This window comes from Benincasa hispida, chromosome 1 (assembly GCF_027475165.1).
Source record: "Benincasa hispida cultivar pf3 chromosome 1, pf3_genome.v1.1, whole genome shotgun sequence".
NCBI lineage: Eukaryota > Viridiplantae > Streptophyta > Magnoliopsida > Cucurbitales > Cucurbitaceae > Benincasa > Benincasa hispida.
The window spans coordinates 34,049,928-34,077,600 of record NC_143478.1 but is presented as its reverse complement, the minus strand read 5'-3'; the positions used below and the strand labels follow the sequence as shown (position 1 = coordinate 34,077,600).

The window sequence follows — 27,673 nt, the reverse complement described above, 5'->3', positions numbered from 1 at the left end:
ATCGATCTTAGTTGAATTTGATAGCATGCTAGCAATTCGAATACTTTAGGAGAAGATTTTAATTCAACCTTGATCAAGATGGTCTTAGATGAAGTTAAATGGTGATTCAAATCTTTTAGTTACATTCATTAGTCTTAAAATATGGTGATTGATGGTTTAGTTAGTTGGACGATGGGGGAGTTTGCTCTCTTTCTCGACAAAAGGAATTCCGTAATTGACTTATGGGTCTTGTTCCTTCCAAATGATGTTTTTTTTGGTATTCTAACAAATAAAATCTCTCAAGACATATTGAAAATAATTTTATGTAAAGGAGAGATTACTTGTTTTTGTTGAACTTGAATATGTCATCCAAGTAAAATGACGTCGTTTTCGTTGGAATCCTCCAAAGTAGATATTCTTGAAGACTCGCTCGCACCTCGCAACTGGTAAGTCACAACTTCATCTTGCTGCGTAATTTCTCTCTGCGGTTCTGCCGTCTACTACACTATCTCTGCTTCTTCAATCTTCTTCCTCTTTCCCTCCTTTACTTCCTTCTCCATGCCAATTTCGATTCTCTCTCTTTGATTTCATCTTTCAATCCTCCATGACCCAATAAATTTAGTTCTTTCCTCTTCCCTTTCCTTTCATTTCCCTATTGATTACTTTCAGTCATGGCCGCCGCTGCTCTCAGGTCCAGGTCTTCCAAGGAAGTTGCCACCTTAACTCTTTCTCGTTGTAGACACTGTATTTCCAATTCTATTCACGCTGCTACCAATACCAATTCTCACTGCATCAACCGTAACAAACCCAACGACCTCTTTCTCAACTCACCTTACCACTTGGTCTCTTTCAAGCCCGTCTCACTCAGAGGCGACTTCGTCGATAACGGGTCTCAACCCCCCGATCATCGGAGGATTTACCAGAATTCTACCAAGAACTTGAATCACAAGTTGCGCAAAAGGGGTTGTTTTATGAGCACTTATGGGGACCCGCCGGAGGTGTGGTCTGGAGATGGGATTGTGATTCGTGGGAGTAATTCAAGCTTGAATGGTCGCGGAGGCGGCGGGGGCAGCTCCAATTCTGGTTCTGGTGGTGGGTTTTCCTCGAACTCCAATGATGGGTGTTGGGGTGGCTCTAGTTTGGGACCTAATTTTCCCACCCCGAAGGAAATCGCCAAGGGGCTTGATAAGTTTGTGATTGGTCAGGAGAGAGCTAAAAAGGTAAAAACTCGTTTGGGGCTGGACATTGTTGATTCATTCAGATACATTCATTTTATTGTCCGAAGAAAGTGCTTTTTTGTTCCCCTTTTTGCAGGTGCTCTCTGTGGGTGTTTACAATCACTACAAGCGCATCTATCATGAATCACTACAAAGGTTGTGAATTTGAATGTTAGATACTTCCTGTTTATCACAGATATTTTTCCTCTGACTTCAAGTATAGCGGAGTTAGTACGGAGAAGTTTTAGATGTGGTCAATGGTTTTACTTGGAAATTAGAGCTCACAACTAATGTATCTATTGTCCTAGTTTTCTTTATTACTTGTTCTGTATAGCGAAGTTTGATTGTGATAATTAGATGGCTTACATAATTGTTGAACTCGGTAACTCCCCAAATACACACACGCACACATCTGGATGCCTGTACTCGGATCATGGCATTTTTCTAGTCTAAAACCTGCATAGCCTAGTCTTATGGGTTTGGCTTATTGGTATTAATAAAAGAAAGGATACACTGTTTTGGATGGTCGTATTGGGAACTGGAAACAATGAGCTCAATGTCAAGTCGGGAATCCAGTTCCATCATAATTCTTCTAGAAGATGCGCTCTCTCTCTTCTTGAGCTCCTCTCTTGCATCTATCTTTTCAATATGTATAAAACATTTGAGTCTTTTTAATGACGTGAAGATATCAAGAACCTTTATATGTTTTGTTTTGCTTGTGTGAGCTAGGCCAACAGGAGATACGGTTAACAACAAAACTGAGGCTGCAGATGTTGATAAAGTGGAACTTGAGAAAAGTAACATCCTTCTGATGGGGCCAACAGGCTCAGGTAATTACTATGTGTCCATTGTGCATTTTAATTCATGTTTGTAGAGTGTGTGATTATAATGAAGTTCAATGATAACCACATCTTTTGAAATTAAGTTTTCATACCTGATAATTTTGAATACTCCATCCAAAGTCATTTCGAGAGGAGCAATATTTTTTCTTAAAATTACCAATGTCAACGCCCTTCTCCTTATGAACTGAATAGTGCCTTTGCTGCCCACCAACCAAATGTTGCTCCCAAAATCAATGCCTACTCTTTCCTGAAGGTAGCCTCATGTTGTAATCTGAGTCTGGATGCTTTAGAGGGATTTGGAAAAGTAGAAATGTAATAAGTAGGCATGCTGGAGAGAACTGATCGTTAGGAGTAAGTCTTCCTTTGTGTAATAACTATAACATTCTTCCATTTAGTTGAGCCCCATGGAAACCCTATTGATAGTCCAATTACAAAAGTTTATCTCATTATTGCAATCAGCCTGACAAAATATGATACTTTTCTGAAACCTAACTAATTACCACTTGATTAAACACAGGTCAAATAGTTTTTGTTTGCTGTCTATTATTGCCGCTAATTATTGTAAACCTTTCTATGATTTTTTCTTATTCTCCTTTAATATTGTTTCAAGGACAGGGAAAACACTACTTGCCAAAACCTTGGCACGATTTGTTAATGTTCCATTTGTTATTGCGGATGCAACTACCCTAACACAGGTAAATGAACCTTTGCTGTGTCATGGATATTCCTTTACATTTTCTGGTTGAAATTATAACGTCTTAGTTGGATACCTTTTGTTGCTGTGTGTAGGCAGGATATGTTGGAGAAGATGTGGAGTCTATATTATACAAACTTCTGATGGTATGTACCTGAGTACAGCTGGACTTTTTGTTTCTGAGATTTGTTGTGTTGTGTTGTGTTGTGTTTTTTTTTTCCCCATTTTTGCTTTGGTCATCAGTATTCTTCTGTCTTGTTTTTTGTCCTCATTGTATTTAAATGTCAGGTTGCTGATTATAATGTGGCAGCTGCACAGCAGGGCATTGTTTATATTGATGAAGTTGATAAAATTACCAAGAAGGTTCTCCTCGTTTCTTTTATTCATCTCTCCCTTCCCCTTTATGGAAGGACTGGTGGATTTTTTTTACCTAATAACTTTATTTCATTTTTATGAGCCAGGCAGAGAGCCTTAATATTAGCAGAGATGTGTCAGGAGAGGGCGTGCAGCAGGCATTATTGAAAATGCTAGAAGGAACGGTAAGTTTTACATTTCATTGTAGGTGAAGTTCTATATGTGCAGCATCCACAATGACTTGTGATGCATTGAAACCATTGAGATGGTGAGACTGAAAATCCGGAGTTCTTAACTTTGATTAGAGACCTTCATTGTTTATATTTATGGTTCTCTAGTTGTTTGTGGTGAGCTCATATGTGATATATATTTTTTTCCTGAACTAGATTGTCAATGTGCCTGAGAAGGGTGCACGAAAGCATCCCAGAGGTGAAAATATCCAGGTAGTGCCATACCTTTAAGAAGTTTGCTTTCCTAGAAAGGAAAAAACCAAAACACTGGGCTTTTCTAGATGTTTTTTTCTGCTTAGGAAATAACCATCTCTCTTTATAATAATGATACAAGCAAATAAGTGGCTTGTATGTTTAGTCACATGACTCACATGAACATCCCGGTGTCTTGCGTAATCTTTATGAAATGCTTCATTGCAGATTGACACTAAGGATATACTTTTCATATGCGGGGGTGCCTTCATTGACTTGGAAAAAACAATCTCAGAAAGGTTATCTTCATGTAATATCTAATCCAGTTTACTCCTCACAGTTCTAATTACTCACAAGTTTTTAACTCGAGAGAAGTTTTTCCTCAATTCAGGCGCCAAGATTCTTCTTTAGGGTTTGGGGCCCCAGTTCGTGCAAACATGAGGGCAGGCGGTGTTACAGACGCCATGGTTACTTCTTCTCTGTTAGAAACCGTAAGTGCATGCCACTTTTCAGTTTATAAGTAACAATAACAACCCATGTTTGTGGCTTGTTTTTAATCATTCTCTACTTGTTTTTCATCGAGGATTTATATTTTGGCAGGTTGAAAGTAGTGATCTCATTTCATATGGGTTGATACCCGAATTTGTTGGTCGATTCCCAATCCTTGTCAGTTTGTCAGCCCTGACAGAAAACCAACTTGTTCGGGTATAGTTGTATCTTGTTCTTCTTGTAAATCATTTATTTTGCAAGATGCCCACTCACACACATATTTCCAGTGTCGGGTCAAGTTGTGGAATTTATTTTTAAGGAATAAAATTCAAAATTCACTGATTGCATGGCAAGCACTAGCTGCACAAGTTGATTAAAGTTTCAGTTTACATTCTTTTAGCTGCACAAATTTATTGTAGTTTCAGTCCATAAATTTATTCTCTTGATGTTATACTTGCACGATATGGGGAATAATATGTTTCTACTTTTGGAAATGATCTGTACTCTGATATTTGGTTCGTAAACTAATGTTTGTTCATACATAAGTTGATCATCTCTCTAAGCTCTCAAGTTTTGTTGATGTTAATTGCTATGGATTTTATCTGTCCAACTCAGCATTGCTTGAATATTGGCATTTGTAGGTCTTGACAGAGCCAAAAAATGCATTAGGAAAGCAGTACAGAAAGATGTTCCAAATGAATGATGTAAGTTATTTTGTGCTTGCTTTCTTCTTGGATTCCAAGGGTAAACTGGAGCTTTTGAATCTGTAGAATCAATATATACTATGCTTCCTCCTATTACATTGGAAGAGTTATTACTTCTGCTCCCTGACATAAATACTAATATATTGGGATAACGTGTCACCAGGTCAAGCTCCACTTCACAGAAAATGCCCTGAGATTAATAGCAAGAAAGGCAATGTCAAAGAACACTGGAGCACGGGGTTTGCGATCAATATTAGAGAATCTATTGATGGATTCTATGTATGAGGTATGTCGTAAATAATACAAGTGGCTGAAGAAAGGATAGCCTAATATGAATGATGCCAAAACAAAAACATAAGCTAGATATGAAGAAGGGCTTCAATCAATGAGAATAGGATCGAAACGAAAATTACAAAATTCTTGGAAACATACCTTCTTTGAGGCATTGGACTTGACCAAAGACCAAGCCTCCCCTAGAGCCTCTCAGAGCCTTTAAAATTTTCTTTCCAAAAACTCCACCAAGGCCTTAAAAAAAGGTGCAGGTGAAATCAGAGATCATCCATCATGAAGAAACTCTCTCGGTTACGAACTAAACACTCCCCAGAAGATCTTAAATTGAAATTGTGTACTGGAGTTTATTCTACAAAGTATACACCACTTCAATCCCAACAATGTGTGGAAGAATGCCTATGGGTTGGACCATTATTGTTAATTCTCTCGGGGAAGACCGGCTAAGAAGAAAAGTTTTACATTCTTGGGATTCTAATCTTCCATAGCAAGAAGAATAAAAAGTACCCTGAAAGGTATGAAGGCAACTTTTCGGAAGAGTTGTGGTCTATGAATGGGGATGGGATACACATGGTCCAAGGATGATAATGAAAACTGACCAAACAAAGAAAAGAGAGCTAAGAAATCAGAACTTTTTCTATTTGAAAAAGGAGGGGTGAAACGAGGAAGCAAATAATATGGGGCACTATCACCCAGCCCAACCAATACTTCAATATTTGAGTCCCAAATGAAGATTTATCAAATAAAAAGGAAGGGAAAGAAGATGAACTTGCTTCCAAGTAAAAGCGGTAATTCCTATGGGAGCCCTTTCCTTTAGGAGGTTTCCTTTTATGTATGCTCTTTGTTTTGTTCATTCTCAATAGAAGTTGTTTCAAAAACAAAAGTAAAGGCAGTAATGCCTTTTGCCCCAAAAGTTCAAGACCCACCCAAAAAAGGTGAGAACCCCTTTCTCACAAGTCACAATAAGATTTTAGAAAGCATTCGACTCCAAAAATGCAACCATTTTGGTAATAAGGCCAATAAGGAAGCCTCAAATTTCCCATGCCCAACCCACCCAATTCAATGGGTCTTTTCACAAATCCACCCTTTGTTATGACTTCTACAAGAAGTTTCTCATGATCTTCTCAAAACCAACTTCTACCATAGAGAAAAATGCCCCTTTCTAGGAATAAAATGCTTTTGGAGTTTGGACGTTTTACATAGGTCTCCATAAGGATAACTAGTTGGAATTATGACCTAGGGGAAGCCTTAAATAAGTAGGAAAGTACTCTACTTTACAATCTTTGGTAGACGCCTCTCTAATCAAAACTTTGATAGACCTTAACTTAACGGAGAAGAGAGAGAGAGAGAGAGAGAGAGGCCTTCCGAGTAGAAAATTAAATTAGCAAAGATGAGACAGCTTTGGAGATAAAATGACACTGCAGAAATAACAGTTGTGCGTTGATAAGGAATGAAACAACAGTTTCCTTTTTTTTTTTTCTTTGGCAGCCATTAGTCACCTAAAAATAAGCTGCATCTACTTTTGAGTCAACATCGTTCTGTTTTTCTACTGCATAAGTCATTTGACAAACAATGTCTGATGCTTTAACCTACCATACCACCTGAAATCTATTGCAGATTCCTGATGTTAGAACAGGTGAGGATATAATTGATGCTGTCATTGTTGATGAAGAATCCGTTGGGTCAGACAGCCCTGGTTCTGGTGTCAAAATTCTTTATGGAAAGGGTGCACTGGATCGCTATCTTTCAGGACAAAAGGTAGAACATAGAAAGGTCTAATCCAGCTATATAAATGTTATCATCCACATTAAGGTTATATATCCTTCTTGGTAATCTGATAACCTTCGCTTTGCAGGCAACTAGTCAGGATTCAGAAAGAGAGCCAGAACCCGAAGGTGAAGCAGATCTTCCTTCAGTTGTTGCCAGCGGAATGTAACCAAGCATTTATGGAAATTTATGTATTATACCTGTAATGTTGTACATATTACTTGTCTACATTTATTAGTAATTCAAATGGGAAATTATGTCATAAGATTTACTGTTTCTCTAAAGAAAGTTTCTATCTTTCATTTTCAAGGTCCTGATACATTGAAAGACCACATCTTCTAAGCTTATCATTATTTCCAAGAGTTGCTTTAGTTGTTTTGAACCTTTTGAAATAGCTCCCAAGGACATTATATTTTACACCCCCACAGAAAAGAAGGAAAAGCATTAATGTTCAGATAATGCAAGTTGGGGGAGACATACCATTTTTGACCTTACAAAGTGGAAGAAAAGGTGGGGAAAGCTAGAATTTACTTGGTTATCAGTGCCCAATGATGCAGTTAACATTTGGGAACAATATCATTTTGTAGCTTTACAAGCACTTACAGTCGTATCATTTTATGACTTTTTCTTCCCTCGATTTATAATTTATACTCATTTCTTATGTTATATATTTTATTTCATCAGTTTCATACTATTCTTCAATTCTTTTTTTAATGGTAAACAGCGAATGGTGATACTGAATTTTTCCTATAAACCATATGTATGTTTGTTGCTTTTCTTTTTGTTATTTCGTAAGTAACTGCTTCAGTTTTAGTCACTCAATTTTTCTTTTTTATTTCTCATCAAATTTCATTGCTATTATTCATACAAGCATGACACGTATACTTGCATATTTGTCCATTGGTCAATTTGGATATGTGATTTTTGGAATAATTATTGGAGACTCATATGGTATATTGGATATGCAAGCATGATAACTTGTATGTTGTTCTATATCATCAAGAATCTAAGAACTTTTGTTTGTGTGTATAATATATCCATATGATAGATTTTGCTATATGTTACTTCAAGTTTGATATTTCTCACTAACATAAAGCATATACAATCAACCTTAAAATCAGAAGTTCGATATCTCACCCTACAATATTGTAAAAGAAAAAGGACATTACAGAAATCACTTTTAAAGTATGGTGATAGTAGCAATTACACCTTCAAATTTTTAGTTGTAAAAATTGAACATTCAAATTTATACAAGTGTTAATATATGACCCTCAAACTTAAAATAATTGTAAAAATTGGACTTCCAAGTGATAAAAATTGATCACTTAAACCTATATAATTGTTACCAATTCAACAATTATGTAAGTTTGAGGATCTAATATTAACACTTATATAAGCATGAGGGTTCAACAACCGAAAGTTGAACGTAATTATAATTACCATCGTATTTTAGGGATGATTTTTACAATTTGTCAAAAAAGAAAAGTTTAATATTTCCCTTTTCGCCTACAAATAGCTATAATATATATGATTTGTCTTTATTATGTAAACCATACGTTTTGCAACCTCCTAATCTCTAGGGAATATTTGGCTCGTAGATAGAATTTTCTGTGCAGAATTTTCTGTTTTTCTGGAAAAATATGATTTCTAGATGCACTTTTTGGGGTTCTCCAGTAGGTCATACACTCATTAATGTAATTTATTAGTTGTCATTTATTCTTGGACAAATTAAATAGATTTGATTAATTGAGGATGATTGCAATAAATCTATAAAATATTTAAGTTGATATGTATTGTTGTCATAACAATATAAACTTTTGATCAATTGAACTGAGCTTAGGTCGACTCATCATTATTATTACTAAAATGACATGTCTAAAACTCTTATATAATATAAATAAAAATTTTACAAGCTCAAGTAACTGTGTAACAAAATTAAAGGTTACTGTTGATAAATATTTTTCAACACCACTTTTGTAGTTGTGTATGTGCCATCCTTGTAAAGGTTGCATAAAGTTCTCTATTATTTTAGATTTAAGGGTGTTAGATAACTAGGATCTTTAGATGTTCAAAATTATAGATGCTCAAAACAACATATGTTTGACATCTTTAGATAATTATGTTTGTTTTGTAGATATCTAAAAATACTTGGATGACTATGTTTTTTCATAAGATTTTTATTTCGGAATGTCTTTAAGTTTACATCATTTCTAAGAATGCTTTTATAATTGTTTATTAATTTATAGTTAATTTAATATAATTTGAAATTATGTAACATATTTGATTTTATTAATTTGAATTCCTTTTGTGTTAATATAGTTCTTATTATTTTTATATGTTGTTTGTCTAATAATATATATTGAATTTGAGATTTATAAAATAAATTAAATTTTAATATCTATAACAAAAAAGAAAATAAAAATGGCCACTATATAACAGACAATAGTGAGATTTATTTTAATTACAAAATGAAAATAAAGAAAGAGTAAAAACCGAAGAGCAAAAAGGTAAAAAGGGATATCTTTTAATATCTTTCTAGAAAAATTAAAACCAACCACTATATATAATTAAACAATGAAGGGTAAAAAATTAAAAAGAAAAAAAAAGATACATTTAAGGTGAGAATCCGACACATACATGTTTTAAAAGGATATTCAAAATTTATGAGAATCCCACGACTAATTAAAAAGTTCAAATTATACTAATTAAACGTTTTAAATTTATGGACCACCAACTTCAAAATTAATTTTTATTAAATCAAATCAAAAGTAGAAAAAGAAAATAATGATACACCCTTATTATCATAATCATAGATCATAAATAGATATTATAAATTATGATGATAATTATAAGAAGAAAAATCATTAAAATGAAAAGTTTCAATTGCAAACAACTCAAAAAATAAAAATAAAAGTAAAATGGATGAATGTAATTTGAATTTGAAAGTGATAAAAAAGGTGAAATATTAAATGAAGAAAAAAAGGAGATAAAAACACGTGGTGGGCTTTGTTAGTAATAAAACTGTGATGATCACATATCCCAAAGTTGTCTTCTTAACCAATCTTCTGGCCGTGAGATTCCCAATTTTACTCTTCCCATTGCCAAATCAACGGTACCCTCAATCGCTCTCTCTCTTCCCCTTCCTCTCTCACTTCAGAGACATGGGAAAGAGAGGAACAACACAGGGGGTAGAGAGACGAAGAAAAGAACCTCATCTTTCCGGTAAAAAAGGCTTCTTTCGATTCCATTGATCTACCCCTTTACCTCTTCTTTGCCTTCTTTACGATTTCCAGGACGGAATTTGCACCATCTTGTGAAATTTTCAAGTGGGGTAACCCTTAATTTCGTTTCTGAGATCTTGATCGATTCTTTGCTTTGGATTAGTGGGGTTGTCTTAATTTCTGCAGATTTTGTGTTATTGTTAATGGATTTGGATAGTATTGAGTGTGTATCATCTTCAGATGGTCTCGATGAAGATGAGATCCATCTGCATCACACTCTTCATCCTTATTCCCATTCTCATCATCATCCAGAGTTGTCAGCGACGAAGCCTCGTAATGGAAACAACAATAGCGGTATAACAGTTCCCACTGCGACTGCACCCGCCACTAGCGTCCATGAATTGCTTGAGTGCCCTGTTTGTACCAATTCGATGTACCCTCCCATCCATCAGGTTTGTCCTTGTTGCCCTAGTCACGTACAGAATGGGAGAGGGCTGATTTGATTTTCGATTTTCTAGGGTGGGGTAGAGGTCTTTTTTGATGACATAGTTTCCTTTGATTTATCTTTTCCCTGCTGGGTTTATGTTTTTATTTAAGGTTGATCATTCAATGTTGGCTGGAAGTTTGAGGACGTGAATTGTTTTGGATGGATGTGTCAAATGGGGACTTGTTTTGAGTTTAAAATTGTGATACGTGAAGTCTAGAACTAGATTAAGATTATACTGAAATATGGCAAATCTTTGGTTCGATGTATGTTGTATCATATAGTAACCATAGAGCATTAGCCATCATAACTCTTTTACTTCTGAAGGTTTTCTCATAACTCTTTTACTTCTTAAGGTTTTCTAACACTTGGCATACAATTAAGAGATTATTACTTCTTCTATTTGTGCTTGAAAGCCTTTGTTCTAGCATAAGATGCTGGTTGTCTTAAAATTTAAATTATTCTGTAAGGGGATTTTTTGGGTTTTGTTATGAATTGAACATGATTTTAACAAGCTGATGAAACTTCAGTTTCCTATTGCTTTCTTAGAATATCATTTCCCATCATTGCAGTTATCGTTATCTTTCTTCCTGTATCATTGGCAGTATTCGAGTTGGTATCTCAGGATGATCATAGCTCTTAAGATATAAGAAGATGCTTGTTTTGTTCCAATATTGTTTTGAACATTTAATACGTTTCATGAGATGTATATTTGGTTTGTTGATATATATATTCAATGATTGTATGTAAGTGAGGGTTAACTGTATGACCAACTAAAATGGTGCAGTGCCACAATGGACATACCTTATGTTCTACATGTAAAACACGGGTTCATAATCGTTGCCCTACTTGTAGACAAGAGCTTGGAGATATTAGGTGCTTAGCACTGGAGAAGGTGGCAGAGTCACTTGAATTGCCTTGCAAGTATTATTCATTGGGGTGCACTGAGATATTCCCGTACTACAGTAAACTTAAGCATGAGGCTTTGTGCAACTACAGACCCTATAGTTGCCCATATGCTGGGTCGGAATGCTCTGCTGTTGGGGACATTCCTTTCCTTGTTGCCCATCTGAGGGATGATCATAAGGTGGATATGCACACTGGCTGCACATTCAACCATCGTTATGTTAAATCCAATCCAAGGGAAGTGGAGAACGCCACTTGGATGCTTACTGTAAGTCTGATGTATTTTGACCTTAATTCTTATGTGATATTCTTTCTCTTTGGTAGAACTTGTTTATCAGACATGAATTACACACCTTACGTATGATATAAATACAAATTCATGTGAAGCAATGTCATGTTTGCATCTGTATCTATGGAGGCTAGGATTCCAGACCCAATTAAGCCACTAGGGAGATTAGAAAAAATTCCTACTGGTCAACAACAACAACAGATGTATGATGGTAAAAAGAAATCATTGGTATTAGATGGCCTGCTACAAGTTTAAGTTTTATAAATCATTGAAGATGCTTCATAAGTTCTTCTGATGGCGTGAAAAGGGTATTGCTGCAAGTCAGTGACAAGTTTGGTAATCAATCATTTTCTTTTATTTTATGTAACTCGTGACCTTAACTGATTAACTATTTGCCTTTTTCCAGTGGAAAATGGATTTGATGCAATAAAATAGAAGTTTATCAAGGGATTCAAGAGAACCTTTTTTTTTATTTATTTAATATTTTCAAGTTCCTCTTGTCCGAGTGAAGGACTTTTGCTTTCACTACTTGAGTTTTTTTTCCCCCCCTTGAAGTTTATTGCCTTTTCTGTTCAATTGAAAGATTGGTCACTGGACGCTTCAAGCTGAGAGGTTCTGCTGGACATTCATGGGGTTTACTCCAAATTTTAGTTTGATCCCGTTTCTTGTTTGCTCTGTCACGTTTTGCAGGTGTTCCATTGTTTTGGTCAATATTTCTGCCTTCACTTTGAAGCCTTTCAGCTTGGCATGGCCCCAGTCTATATGGCTTTCCTTCGTTTCATGGGTGATGAGAATGAGGCACGAACCTACAGCTACAGTCTCGAGGTTGGTGGATATGGGCGAAAATTAATATGGGAGGGCACCCCGCGAAGTATTAGAGATAGTCATAGAAAAGTGAGGGACAGCCATGATGGGCTAATCATTCAAAGAAATATGGCTCTTTTCTTCTCTGGTGGAGACAGGAAGGAACTGAAACTAAGAGTTACTGGAAGGATATGGAAGGAGCAAAACCCAGATGCGGGAGTCTGCATACCGAACCTGTGTAGCTAAGACAAGTATTTTCGTTCTCAAGGGTCTATGTCGGTTTTGTGTGTTGTTGAGCTACTGTGCTTTGTACCTATTCTCTTACGTTTCCTGGTATATTGTAATGGATTATTTGTTAAATAGTAGTCATATTGATAATTATTAATCTTCCAAAGAAAGATGTTTTCTGAAGTTGTAATGAATGTTTGCTTTGCAACTCTATAGAGAAGTGGAATGTCAACACAATTGGCTTGTGCAAATTCTTCCCGGCTTCCTTCTGGACAACTTTGATTACAGTAAAAGACAAGACAACAGCTCTACCACTCCCTTCAGTTAATTTTGCATCCATCACTTCAATCATTCAACATGAAAGTCAAGATTAGATGAAGGTCAACAAGAAAATAAAAAACTGAGAAGAACAAGTATCATTTACAAGGTTTATGGATAAAGAAAAGAAAATATCTACTATGATGAAATAAACTATAAAGTATTCAAATATCAGAAGGTATCTTAATCATATTTATACCATTTAAATTAAAGAAAAAAGTAGAAAAGGACATCTTTTTAAAGAAAAACCCTGATAAAATTATCATTATTACATATCTATGGTTGTCCAAACCAATCTCTTGGCCGCGGGATATCAGTTTTACTCATCACAGAACCAAATCAACGGTGCCATTATTAGCTCACGCTCTCTCTTTCTCACACTCACTTCAGAGACTTGAGAAGAAGAGAGGGACCAAGTAAAGAACGTCTTCTTTCGGGTAAAAAGGGGTCATTTGGTTCTGGGAATCCATCAATCAATCTTCCTTTTTTTCTCTTTTCATCCTTTGCTTCTTTCCTACTCTGAGAAACCCAGAAATTTTCTGAGGTCTTGATCAATTCTCGGTTTGGATAAGTGGGTTTGTGTTTAGTTCCGTAGGGTTTCTTTTCTGTAGATGGATTTGGACAGTATCGAGTGTGTATCTTCTTCAGATGGTCTCGATGAAGACGAAATCCATCTGCACCACACGCTTCATCCTTATTCCCAATCTCATAATCACTCCGAGTTGTCCGCATCGAAGCCTCGTTTTGGAAACAACAATAGCGCTGTGAACGGCCCCACTGCAACTGCGCCGGCAACTAACGTCCATGAATTGCTGGAGTGCCCTGTATGCACTAATTCTATGTACCCTCCCATCCATCAGGTTTGTCTTCGAACTCCTAATTACTTGCATAATGGAGATTATTTGGCCCTCCAACCCCCATAATTGGATTTTTTATTTGGGTACGAAAAGGGGGTTTTCATATTTTTTCTCTCCTGGGGTTTTGGATTATGGTTCATCGATCAATTGTTTGGTTGGAAGTTGTGGGTGGTGTTGAACTAGTGCTTTGCATGAAACTGCTCAGATGTCTTGTTTTCTTTTCTTCATTCTCATTTGTAGGGAGCTTAACTTTGTTTCTTTACAGCGTAATTGATTGTACTAGTGTATGACTTATTGCATATATGGAGTACTGTATCAACTGGAGAAGTAAGGCGAGATTGGAGTGCATATTAGGGTCCCAATATGATCTCTCCTTCGTGGGGTTGCCACATATGGTGATGTTCATTGAGCTTTGGTCTTGAAAATTTGGCATTGTGGAATACTGGTTTCAGAACTGTATTTGCTTCTTGTGTGCTAGAAAAATAAGTTGTCTTGGTTTTTGGCCATCACAGTCATAAACCATCAGAACTCTTTCTCTTATTAAGGTTTTCTAGCTCTAAGATTGTATAACAGAGATTAGATTACTTGTTCCATTTGTTCTGAAAAGCTTATATTTCTAATTCTAGCATAAGATGCTTGTAGTTTCTACAATTTTCCAAGGAAATTTCATTTGGTTTAGTTATAAACATTATTTTGGAAGACCGATGAAATTTTACTTTTCCCCTTGCTTCCTTTTGGGATATCATTTTCCATCATCGTAGTCTTTTCTCCTACTTCGTGTATCATTTGAACTTACCTTTATTAGAATGTACGTATCTGTGCCATCAGTTGAGAATGAAACCAGTTGAGAATATGGGTTTAGAAGGAATTGGTTTGACGTCGACTACCTATCTATGATTTAATATCCTATGAGTTTCTTTGACAACCAATTACTATAGAGTGAGTTAGTTTTTCCGTGAGAATAGTCAAGGTGTGTGCATTTTATTGGAGATATATTTTCCAACCCAATAATTGTCTTAGGACCTATGAAGCCCGGACACTCCATTTTAGGCAGTGTGTGTCGGACACACACCGAACATGTGTCCAACACACAAATTTTTGTGTCCTATATTTATTTATTATTTTTTATTTCCATACACGTGGGACATGTTTGGGGCACTTCTTGGACACACATGGAAATTTTTTTGAAGAGAAAATGGTCCTTTTACGTTGGACGCAAATTTAAAACCCAAATCAATTATATGTTAAACTAGGAAAGTCCTTTTTTTTCTTTAATGAAAGATAAAAGAAAACATAACCATAAAAAACTGAAGTTAGAAACCAAACGTTTCATCTCCTATAATTGTTAATTAACTCGACATTTTATGTTTTATGTTTTATTTATTTTTAATTGTAGAATGCATCTAATCTTTTACGCTAAATTTTATATATCCTAAAAGAAGTAGAAAAGAGTGTATTCCCAATGTGTCCATATCCTAATTTTTTAAATTGACACATCGCGGTGCCATGTCGTGTCTCCATGCTTCTTAGCTTAGGATCTATCTTACTTTTCCATCGGATGTACAATTTTTGTTGGAGGGATATTTTAATGTTAGTAAGTAAATGACGGTTAACCTTACGACCAACTAAAATGTTGCAGTGCCACAATGGACATACCTTATGTTCTACATGTAAAACGAGGGTTCATAATCGGTGCCCAACTTGTAGACAAGAACTTGGAGATATTAGGTGCTTAGCACTGGAGAAGGTGGCAGAGTCACTTGAATTGCCTTGCAAGTATTATTCATTGGGGTGCACGGAGATATTCCCATACTACAGTAAACTTAAGCATGAGGGTTTGTGCAACTACAGACCCTATAGTTGCCCATATGCTGGGTCGGAATGCTCTGCTGTTGGGGACATTCCTTTCCTTGTTGCCCATCTGAGGGATGATCATAAGGTGGATATGCACACTGGCTGCACATTTAACCATCGCTATGTTAAATCCAATCCAAGGGAAGTGGAGAATGCCACTTGGATGCTTACTGTAAGTCTCATACATTTCACCTGATCTCTCAAGTGGATAGCACTTGAATTTATACTTGTGATACAGTTAAGACATGAGAGTGATTATAAAATAGTTAAAAATCACTCTTGTCATTTTCACAATCTATCTTAAACGTGCTTTCAATCATTCAAAACCAATTTTGATGATATGAGAATTGCATTTGAAAGTGTGAAATGAAATATTATATTAATTTAGTGATTAAAGACGTGTTTCTTTTGAATATGACAAGTGATTTTAACTCTTTTAAAATCAATCCCAAACATACACTAATATGCACATGTGTGTATGCTTATGTGAATATTTATGTATCTATTATATCTCTCGGTATCTATTGAGGGAAGAGGTGAGCAAGGGTTTCAAACCTTTGCATGAAACTCAGGAGATTGGAAGACTCCAACTAGTTGAAAAGTCCACTAATACAAGCATGCTGGACCTGGAAGTTTGTGTTTATTTTTTTAATTTTTTTGGTTTTCCATTGTTTTTTCTTTTCTTCTTCTTTCCTTTTTTGATGAAGTGTCGCCAACCTTAACAAAATGAGCCAAACTAAAAAAGAAGGCTCCACCCAAGCTAAATGAGACTGAAAACTTAATTGAAGTCACTAACAAGAGTCCACACATCTTCCTCGGTTCTCTCCAGCATTCTAAACCTCTCGTGATCTCTTTTTAACATACACTCTATAACACTGCACAAACACCTACAATAAATTTTGTCGATGATGTGAAAAAGGTACTGATCCATGGATCATTTTATTTTATTTTATGGAACTTTAGCCTTGATCGTGTTTGTTTCTTTAAGAGGCAACTTGAAGTGATGCAATAAGATAGCAATATGATTTGAGATATTAAAGGTTTAAGATGTACATGTTCTTATATATTTTTTTTCATGTTTCCGTTTATCCATAGTGATGTATTTATGCTTTTGCGGTTCAAGTGTTTCACTCAAATCCATTTATCCCCATGTATTTATGCTTGTGCGGTTCAAGTGTTCCACTCAAATCTGTACAAACGAGGCAGCTAGTATGATCACGGATGCCAAAACCACCCAAGTTATGTGTTTGATCAAAATGAGGCCTTCGAGCCTGAGGACATTCCGCTAGTCTTACCCCTTACTTTAGATTAATCCTGTTTCTTGTGGCTTGCGCTTCTTACATTTTGCAGGTTTTTCATTGTTTTGGTCAATATTTCTGCCTTCATTTTGAAGCTTTTCAGCTTGGCATGGCCCCAGTCTATATGGCTTTCCTCCGTTTCATGGGCGATGAGAATGATGCTCGAACCTACAGCTACAGCCTTGAGGTTGGTGGATATGGGCGAAAACTGATATGGGAAGGTACACCACGAAGTATAAGAGATAGTCATCGAAAAGTCAGGGACAGTCACGATGGATTAATTATCCAAAGAAATATGGCTCTTTTCTTCTCTGGTGGGGACAGAAAGGAACTGAAGCTGAGGGTTACAGGAAGGATATGGAAGGAACAAAACCCAGATGCTGGTGTCTGCACACCAAACCTTTGTAGCTAAAAGTGAAGTTTACTCGAGGCCTGACGTTCTGTGTGTTGTTTTAGGCCACTGCTTTGCTTTGTACCTATTCTTACCTTTCCTCATATATTGTAATGGGTGATATTTTTCAATTGTATATACTTGAGAATTCTTGATCTTTCAATGAATGAAGGTTGCCAATGTTGTAACATTCACCAACTTAAACAAGGTTTTCCGTGGATCAGGCTTGCTAAGTTCAGCTGTAAAGATACAGGGGGGCATTCTAGGAACACGTGAATGATTGCACATTGAAGTAGTTTTAATGAAATAAATAATTAAGTTGTTTTTACTCCAAAACTAAATTATGGATATTATTATTAGTAGTCATATTCATATTGAACAAAATAGAAGACATTTTTATGTTTTAAGAGTAGGTATAAAAGATGTTATATTGGACAAAATAAAAGACATTTTGGTATAAAAGATGTTATATTGGACAAAATAGAAGACATTTTTATGTTTTAAGAGCAGGTATAAAAGATGTTGGAGACTAAGAAGTATAGACATGGATACATGATATAGATACGATATGGCGATACGTTAATTTCTACAAAAATTAAGATACGGGTACGTTGAAAATATATATATATATATATATATATAACGTCTAATTAATTTCTATAATACATATTTTAAGTTAGATTAGAAAAGATTCGAGAAGAGAGTGAAAACTTGAAAAAAAATCCAGTAACGTCGAATAATTGTTTAGTGACTAGAGTATACATAATGAAGTTGAGGATGAAGAACGTGTGAATCATGATTTAAATAGTGAGAGAGAGGGGAAGAATAAAGATTTAATTATGTTTCAGATTTTTTTTAAAAAAAATTATGTTTTATCATTTTTAATTTATTTTATTTTGGATTGCTCAATTTAAGTGGACTTTTATGTTTGGAAGTAATTTTAAATGGTTGAAATCTCTTTTGTCATTTTCAAAATCACTGTGAAACATGTTGAATTCTTCCAAACTAATTTTGATGATATGAAAATTGCATTTAAAAGTGCAAAATTGAAAAATAAATTAATTTTGAGTAATTAAAATTGTGTTTTCGAGTGATTTTAAAAATGAAAAAAGTGATTTTCAATGATTTTAAAATCACTCCTAAACCTGCACTAAAATAAAATGGGTTATAAGTTAGGTTTTTAAATGGTTGAGCTTAAATTTGAAACAAAAAATTGACCCACATATCTACCCGTATCTGAAAAATTAAAAATAAAAATAAAAAAATCAGATACTTCAAATCACAGACACGTATCCGTATCTGATATCGATTCACTCACAAAATTAGAAATATTTGTGCTTCCTAGGTTGGAGATATCCATGGATATTTCATATAGATATCGAACCCTTTAATTTACGGATATTATCGACATATCCACAGACATTTTCATCCTTGGTTAAGTGAACCAGATAGTGGATCACATTCCCAAGTAATGTAACAATAATAGAAAGTTAACAGAAACAGAAAGCGGATCACATTCCCAAGCAGATAGCAACAAAGCGTTATGAAAAGCTTTCACCTGTTGTGTTGCATCATTTCTCTTTGATATCTAAACAGTTTAATTCTCGCTCTTCAGTACTTTTCCCTCTACCGTGCAACTTCTTCAAGGACTAGAACCTGCAAGTTCAGTTTTACCACTGTCTTCTTGACCAGATTGCATTTCGTTCACTACAGATTCTTTCTCACCTTCTTCCTTGTTCCCAAACAACTTGGATGACAGTAAAGAAGAGACAGCAGCTTTTGCACTTCTCTTCTGGGCCTCTGCTGCCTCAGCCTCCTTTGCCTTAGCTTCAGCTTTCAGTCTTTCTTTCTCTTCCATAAGTTTAGCTAGATCTTCTTCCCTGTCTTCCTTCCTCAGCTCACCTCTTACAAACTCCTGCAGCTCTTCAGAAAATTCAATCCCATCATCATCCAGAAGGGTATCGACCACATTTAGCATTTCATCCAGTTTCCCCGATTCACTTAACACCTTCATTATAAACTGATAGCTCGGGGCATCCATTTTGAGCTTCTTCACCATCAAGTCAAAGAAAGACTTTGCCTCGTTAATCTTCCCTAATTTAACCAACTCATCCACTAATCTATTATAAACTGCTATATTGGGTCTGAGTCCAGACTCTACCATTTTTGTAAAATATCCAGCTGCATCATCTGCCCTGTTCTCTTTAAAGCAAGAATCCATCAACAAACCGTAAGTAAACTCGTCCGGGTTCACTCCCTTATCGCCCATTGTTCCATAAAGCTTCTCAGCTTCAGCCAACATTCCATTATTACATAATTGTTCGATCAAATTATTGAATGATAACGTATCTGGGCTACACCTATAATCACCCATCTTCTCGAATACGTCAATGGCATCTTTGAACCTCCCTTCAATGCAGTACCCATCAACCATCACATTAAAGCTTCCCAAGTTCACTGCCAGACGCCTGGGTGGACTATGCTCCTTTGTCATCCTATCAAACAACATCAAGGCCTCAGCAAACTTCCCATTTCTACATAATGCATCAAGTACAGAATTGTATGCAATGGCGCTCATCTTCACCACTGAATTATCACCCACAGTCTCCTCATAACACCTCATTGCTTCCTCTTCCATTCCTTTCATAAAATACCCTTTCATCAAGCTCCCATAAACAACTCCATCTTCCACAGTCCCTCCCAACTTCTCTTTCAACTCTTCAAAAAGCTTAAAAACTCCATCAGGATCCGAACTTCTCACACATCCCACCATCAGATAATGATAAATAAGAGGGTCAGGAACAAAACCTTTCACAGACATTTCCTCTTTAAGCTCCATTGCCCTCTCCAACTTGTTATTGTCTACCAACCCTTTAATCAAGATCCTGTAAGTCGTCGGCGAGGGGTTGAAAGGCGCATCATTGATCAACTGCTTGTAATGTTCCATTGCTGTATCAGGCTTACGACAATCCAAATATGTCTGAAAAATCAAATTGTGAGTGATTATATTAGGGGCGACACCAGCCTGTGTAATAAATCGGTGAAGTGAAAGCAAATCGGCATATTTTGATTGGCGAAGCTGTGCATTGAGAACAGCATTGACGGTGAAAATGGTAGGACGACAATTGGAGTAAATGGAATGGCGGGTGAAAAGCGCGGCTTCTTCAAGATCATTTTCACGAATAAGAGTAAGAATGCGGTTGTGGAGGTTAAGACGATTACCAGAGAGGGCAGAGATATGCTCAGGGAGTTTCGGGGCATTGGGGTTTTGTGGGGATTGAGGTCTAGGAGGCTGCGATTGTGGGCGAGCGGCAGAGGAGGAAGAGAGCGGGGGTTCGATGCGGAGGCGGCGCTTTCGACGGCGTCGTTCGGCGGCAGCTTCCTCCGGCGATGCAAAAGAGAGAAATCGGAGGGTGACGATGGGAAGTGTCGGAGCTTTTCGCCGGAGTAAGTGATGGGACTCGCTTAGGGTTTTGAGGTGCGTGAAGAAGGACGGCTTCGATAATGCCATTGATAAATTTCGCCGGAATACAGAGAGACGGTGAGGAATTAGGGTTTTCGGGCCTTTTAGAGAGGGTTTGGAATTAGGGAACGGTTTTCTGTAGGAGGCTTTTTTTTATTGTTATTATATTATTTTTTGTCGACTAATCGTCTCTTCCGAAAAGTCGACATGTCGATCGGTTGTCGCTTACATGTTTTTCTTCAAGCCCCAAATAATCGATATTGAAAAGCCCACGTTGCTGGCCCATGTATCTATTTTCTAGAAAGCCCATGGGCTAGTTGAAAGGGTCCTTTTCGAAAGAAATGATGGAACAACATATTTCAACATTTCATTCGGAAAAATAGAATGAAAAAAAAAACTTTTTCTTCGGTATAAATGGCAAAACAAATTAAAAAATAAATAATTATGAATCGACAAATGAGAATGAGATGTTACTAACCCTCATGAACTTTCTTAAAAACATCTTAATTAAAATAACCTAAGATAATCAACACATGACAATCCAATTTGAAATTTGAAAAAACCCACCATCATTTATCTTCCCCAAATGAAAGCTTTTTTAGGGCGGTTTTTTTATTTAGAAAAAAATGGTTGAAAATACACTACAAATGCTATTTTGAATGGTTGTCAAACATTCCATTTTTTTAAATTAAACATTTGAAAATATATTCCAAACACATCCAGTGGGAAGCCAAGAATTATATATAGGCGCATTATATGTACAAGTCTAACAAAAAAAATCTATAAATGAATGTAAAAAAAGTGTTCATAACTTCATAAATTAACTAACTTAATACATTACAATTGTTATTGAAATCGATCCATGACAACTTCAGTATCTAACTTATCGAATAAATCCTTTTCAATATAGGTTAGAAGACAATCATTCACTCATTGACCTCCCATTCGATTACGCAATCAAGTCTTCACAATTTACATAGTAGAAAATGTTCTCTCTACAATAATTGTGACAATAAGTAAAATCAACGTCAAGGTGAGTAATTTGTAAACTAATAGATAGACCTTGTTTTTATTCGTCAGGACCATTTTTACTGCAAAATCACATATGCTTTTTAGCTCAACAAACTCAATATGCTTTTTAACTCAACAAACTAAATATTTGAACGCATATCAATAATAAAATTTTGAAGTTGATCCTCGAGCATAGAGAGTTCAATAACTAAAAAGTCTTTTGGATAAAATTGAGCAAGTTAACCAAACATTTTTCTATCTAAAAAACAAATGAATTACTCGGATTTAGACATGCCACATAGAGAAGCAATTCAATATTTGTTTCAGTAAAATGATTATTCAGCCTTAAAGTTGCATATCAATGATGACATAGAAAACTTCAACACAACAATGATGTAAATTTGTAACTTACTGAGAATTTCGCCTTTTATGTCCCCGAATTAAAAATAGGCCATCCATTTTAAGGACTTCAATATCATGACTATGACAGAAATCAGAAACCATACTCAACAACGAATCCCAACCAGATTCTCTTGTTTTCTACAGTATTTTTTTTTTTTTTTTTTTTTTTTACAAATTTTGACTAAATTCATTGCATTCACAATATTTTAGACCAAGATCTGTAGATAGTTCTTTTAGATTTCTTTTTGTATAAGATTGATCAGAATCCTAAACATTTTTCTTCTTTTAAGATGATGTTTCTACCGTCTCTATTGTTATTTTTCTTCTATAATATCTCTCTATACTAATTTTGAATGAACTCTATAAAAGTATTAATAATAAAAATATTACATTCTATCATATAGATTTAAAAGCATCAAAACTTAAAATCTAAGAATATTTTGAAACTTACTTGTTGAGCTCGTATATCCAAACAAGTGACAACAAACAATCTTCTAGCTTGAATTTTGAAATTAATTTTAAGAACCTATACGAGTAATGTCAATGTAAAAATAACATGAAAAAAACGAAAATATGTAATGTGAATGTAAAATTTATGTAAAAAAATGAACGAGACATTTTTAATAGAATGTTTTTAGGAGTTGAGATTAAAAAGTGAATTTCGAAAAGAAGAAAAAAGTTTATAAACTGTCTTATAAGGTTGGCGAAAAAAAGAAACCCACTAGAGATGAAAATTTTGGGTAAAAAGTAATTTAAAATTCAAAATAAAATGTTAATATGTTATAGGATTCAAACCCTTGTGCTTTACCAATCAAACAACACTTTATACCAACAAGTTAGGACTAATATTGTTATTTAAGTTGAATTTATATTAAAAATAGTGGAGAAGTCGTACAAGAAAGCTATGCCATACGTGCACATTAAATCTCCATCTATTTCTTAGTAAGATAAATAAAGGGAGGGATTATAAAGAGATTGGAGAAGACGATGAAGATTTGTCTTTGTTTTTATTTTTAATAAAGAAAAGATGACGCCCTATATTTTAGGGATTCAAACTTCTATCTTGAGAGAAAAATTACCAATAACTTCATCAAGAAGACAAACGATTAACCTTCTCAAGCCCACGATGCTAGAAATCAGACAAGCTTTTATCGATTTGCGTGATTTTGTTGATAAATAAGCATATTCATGGATTGGGTCAAGAATGTTTTTTTTAAGGAGTTAAAACGGTTTGATTCGATTTTCGAACATGCGGTTCGGTTTAGTTTCAAATTCAGTTTTGTCATTTTAAAAAAATCCATGTTATATATTTTTTTAATTAAAAAATGGTTCAATTCAGTTTGGTTCGGTTTTAAATTCGATTTTGTTCTTTAAATTAAAATGATTCAGTTTTAAATTCGGTTTTGTTCTTTAAATTAAAAACGATTCGGTTTCAAATTCGATTTTACTCTTTTTAAAATATATATGTAAGTTAAAAACGGTTCGATTCTATTTTAAATTCGGTTTTTAAAATTGAAATCAAACCGAACCAAATTAATTCAGTTTCAAAATTTATTCAAACCAGACCAAACCGCATTTTTTAGTTTCACTGAGTTTTCGTTTCGGTTCGATCTGTTTTTTAGAAATGGTTTGATTTTTGTGGTTTGAATGGTCATCCCTAGTTTTTTGGACCAATCCAAAAAATTGAATTGGTTGGATTGATAACCTAAAAGATCCAAATAAAGTCTCCAACCCAACTCGGGTTATAACTTATTTTTTTCTTATTAATTTTAAATACGTAAATTTATCTACCATACATGACTAATAACTAAAATTTTATAAAATTCAAAGGTTTAAAACCAAATATCTATAATATTTATTACAAACTTTAAACAAATACAAAACATCATAGCAATTTTAAAACAAAAATATTAAAAATTCATAAAAATTCATTAACTCAAAGTAGTCAAACTTTAAATAAAGATATATATATATATATATATATATATATATATATATAATTCAGGTTGGGTTGAATTAACCTAATCTTTATTTAGTCAACTCGAAATCCAACCAAACCTAATAAAAATATAAAAAGTTCAACTTAATCTAACCCAACTCTTATAGTTTGAATTAGATAGTCCGGATTGTTTGGGTGGTAGGAGTTTTTAAACACCCCTATTTATATCTTCTTTTTCTTTTTTTTTTTTGGTCAAAATTCATTTTAATTTCATTAAAATCTTTCGTTAATTATATTTTCGATATTACATTGTTGTACGCAATCAAAAAATTTATTGATTATTTTATTATAGCAACCATATTTTGCATTGGTTTTGTTAGTCTCCATTTTCCATTTTACATTTATGTGCAAATATGTTTAATGCAAATATACAACCTAACCATTATAATTCCCTCTCTCTCCATATATACATATATATATTGCCACCACATACATCAAATATTAATTTAGTTAATTATTTCAAATTATGTACTTTCTAAAATAAGAATCTTGTAAATAATTGATCTAAGACAAAATATACTTTAGAAAAAAAAAAACCATTTTCTCCCATAAAATTTTAAAAATATGAGCATTTAATTCTTAATATTTAAAATTGGTCATTTTAATCTCTGAGATTTTAAGAACAGGTTCAAAAGGTCCATCAACTAACAAAACTATTAAATTTAAACATAAAATTAACTAAATAGAAGATATGTATTTATTTTCCATTGAACAGGCAAATTTTTTCAATGGCTATATGTATATACACATACCCACCAAAGTAAACCTAGCTCAGCCACGTAGTTGAAATGTACTACCTTTTTATAGCATCGAAGGTTCAATCGTCATCCCCATTTGTTGTACTTAAGAAAAAAAAACCTTATAATAACATTATCTTGAGATTTGACACATTCAAGAAAAATATATATTTTTATTAATATATTTCCAATTAAAAAGTTTTAAGTCTCTTTACTTATTGCTAAGGCAAAGGAAGGAGGTGGTCAACTAGGTATTATTGCTTTCTCTCATGCTCCTCTAGTCAAAATAAGCTAGTTCATTGTGTTGCTCGTCAAACATTGCAGGATCGAACATCTAGTTTACTTTAGATTCCTTATCTTGAATAGTTTTTGTTGCCTTTGGCTTAAAATATAATCTTGTAGTTGTTTGTTGTTGTTTATTCTAAAAAAAAAAAATTAAGTTCGAATCGTTTTAATCTCACAAATCGTTGAAATCAAAGGAGAACGGAAAAAAAACCCCTATTACATGAAGCATCATTTCTTTTTGTATACAAGTGTCATTTAAGCTAAATTCTTACCGGCATAACGAAGCATCATTTAAATGCATAAAGTTGAATAAAAGTTTCTTAAAAAAAAGAATTAAATTAAATGAAGATTATTAGGCAGGGGCATTAACTTTTTGATGATTAACATTTTCAAACAAAAAACGCAGCCATTTAACCCGTATAAGAAAGCACAAAATTTCCAAGTGTAAAGTCTACAATTATTAATTAATAAGTATTATAAATTTTAAATGTTGACTTTTCTATTATTTAATTAGTTACCAGAGAACATTCAAAGGGACGTGGGAATATGGTTTTTTGTTTTCAAAACTGGCTAATTTTAATTTTAAACAAACTATTATCGTAATGATATATACTAACCATTAAATATGAAATGTAATTATTCAAATCCACGACAGCGAGTATAAATCAATTATAATTGATATTTACTCATGTTTTTTAGGTGTTCAAATCTCTATATTCTATTTAGGTCCACTTGGATTTGATTTGAGAGGAAAGTATTTTTTCAAAAAATTTATTTTTATTTAAACATTTGTTTTTTTAATAAAAATTGATAAAATATAAATAAAATATACTTGAAAAGCTATTTTGAGTGGTTGCCAAATACTTCAATTTCTTTTCAAATGACTTATTTTTAAATTAAACACTTTGGAATGTATTTCAAACACATCCTTAATTTGTATTAGAAAATAGTGATAATAACTGAGATCCTGCATAGAAAAAATGAGATTGACAAAAGAAAAGTAATCAACCTAAGGGACACAAATTTATATAAGGATAGAAATATAGCGCGTGAAATTATATATATATATATATATATATATATATATATATATATATATATATATATATATTCTTTTTTGAACCTTAAAAAATTTCTAATACAGTCATCGAATTATTGATAGATGTGTCTAATAGATTTTTAAAATATCAATTTGTTATCAAATAAGTCTCTTACATATTTAAAATGTTAATGTTATATTAGACATTAAATTTAACTCTGTATCTAATAAATATCATTGGATATTTTAAAGATTAAGGAATCTATTAACTAAATTTTGAAAATTTAAGGTTCAATTAGAGGGGAAAAAAACAAAATTTTGTCCCATAAAATTGTTAATTTTTAATTTTTTTAAAAAATATTTTTGAACATCATTAGATCTAAAATTGAAATTTGTAGTTCTATTAGACATTTTTAAGTGACTTGTTAGGGACAACTTAAAATAAGAAGAGATTACCTTTAAAAATAAAGAAATATCTCTTACATTAAAAGCTCATCGCATGCATCCTAGAAATAGGAAATGTGACTAAATACACTAAGAAGTGTAGTTATGATTTGCGAGTAATTTGCTTGAACACATGGTTTGTGCATTTACTTAGGGAATATAAGTGAATATGTGCCTTAACCCTAATTTATCCCTCGGACAACTCCATCGCATTGCATAAGCTGCTTTTGTTACGATTATGATTTCCAACGCATTCATCATCTTTCATTTCAACACTTGGGAACATAAACTCATCGCCTTTATTTAACAACAAATTAGCGTCAAGATCGAAACAATAGTGTCATCGCATCAATAGCAAGCAATCCTTATTTTCAAGTATAGGTTCAGTCTATTTAAAGCAATCTCTCAACTGATTCAAATAGCTTACAAAGCATGCATAAAACATGTTGAACACATGATCAGACTTTACTTAATTCATGTTAGTTGCAATGATTCTCAACTCATACAAAAATGAGTTACTCATGAATAAAGATGTAGAGATAGATGAATAATAAACTATGAATACATTCGTATTGATAAAAATGAGTTTTTCAACGTTTTACACGATATGAACAACTGTAGTAAAAAGAAGATAAAGAGATAGAGATAGAAAGTCAAGCCGTAGGTGACAGTTTCTTGCTCCTTTTGGCTCTTTAAAACAACTGCTTCTTGAGAATTGTGTTGAAGAAGATGGATTCCCTTTTGCTCTAAGAGAGCTCTTGAGCTTTCACTCAAGGTTTCACGAGGGCTCGAAAGAAATATGCAAAGTGAAGATATTTGCAGAGTTTTTCCAACGTCTCCTTACTCTCTTTTGCATGGAAATCTTGTGGGGTATTTATAGGCGTCAC

The 27,673-nt window shown here is 34.0% G+C and overlaps 4 protein-coding genes across 6 annotated transcripts; 3 read left to right on the top strand and 1 right to left on the bottom strand.

The window, feature by feature from the left end:
• The first annotated feature begins 223 nt into the window (after positions 1-223).
• CLPX (CLP protease regulatory subunit X) lies at positions 224-7,065 on the top strand. Of its 2 annotated transcripts, XM_039036394.2 has the most exons (15): positions 224-1,199; positions 1,294-1,352; positions 1,926-2,026; positions 2,654-2,733; positions 2,828-2,878; positions 3,021-3,095; positions 3,194-3,271; positions 3,473-3,529; positions 3,737-3,807; positions 3,900-3,999; positions 4,109-4,213; positions 4,639-4,701; positions 4,865-4,987; positions 6,607-6,747; positions 6,845-7,065. In XM_039036394.2, the coding sequence occupies exons 1-15, from the start codon at positions 651-653 to the stop codon at positions 6,923-6,925; spliced, it is 1,734 nt and encodes a 577-aa protein (XP_038892322.1). In that variant the 5' UTR covers positions 224-650; the 3' UTR covers positions 6,926-7,065. The 2 variants fall into 2 exon arrangements, with proteins under 2 accessions (XP_038892322.1, XP_038892333.1); XM_039036405.2 differs by lacking the exon at positions 4,109-4,213 and having other exon boundaries at positions 231-1,199.
• A 2,692-nt stretch (positions 7,066-9,757) lies between these two features.
• LOC120081017 (E3 ubiquitin-protein ligase SINAT5) lies at positions 9,758-12,939 on the top strand. Its single transcript, XM_090315621.1, has 3 exons — positions 9,758-10,429; positions 11,249-11,635; positions 12,347-12,939. The coding sequence occupies exons 1-3, from the start codon at positions 10,181-10,183 to the stop codon at positions 12,704-12,706; spliced, it is 996 nt and encodes a 331-aa protein (XP_090171747.1). The 5' UTR covers positions 9,758-10,180; the 3' UTR covers positions 12,707-12,939.
• A 178-nt stretch (positions 12,940-13,117) lies between these two features.
• LOC120068921 (E3 ubiquitin-protein ligase SINAT5-like) lies at positions 13,118-17,610 on the top strand. Of its 2 annotated transcripts, none has more exons than XM_090315626.1 (3): positions 13,118-13,866; positions 15,503-15,889; positions 17,068-17,610. In XM_090315626.1, exons 1-3 carry the CDS (start codon positions 13,618-13,620, stop codon positions 17,425-17,427), a joined length of 996 nt encoding a protein of 331 aa, XP_090171752.1. In that variant the 5' UTR covers positions 13,118-13,617; the 3' UTR covers positions 17,428-17,610. The 2 variants fall into 2 exon arrangements, with proteins under 2 accessions (XP_090171752.1, XP_090171754.1); XM_090315628.1 differs by lacking the exon at positions 13,118-13,866 and adding an exon at positions 13,953-14,258.
• A 1,066-nt stretch (positions 17,611-18,676) lies between these two features.
• Positions 18,677-21,010, bottom strand: EMB1796 (Pentatricopeptide repeat (PPR) superfamily protein). Its single transcript, XM_039041873.2, has one exon. It carries the CDS (start codon positions 20,915-20,917, stop codon positions 19,049-19,051), a length of 1,869 nt encoding a protein of 622 aa, XP_038897801.1. The 5' UTR covers positions 20,918-21,010; the 3' UTR covers positions 18,677-19,048.
• Positions 21,011-27,673: the final 6,663 nt, after the last annotated feature.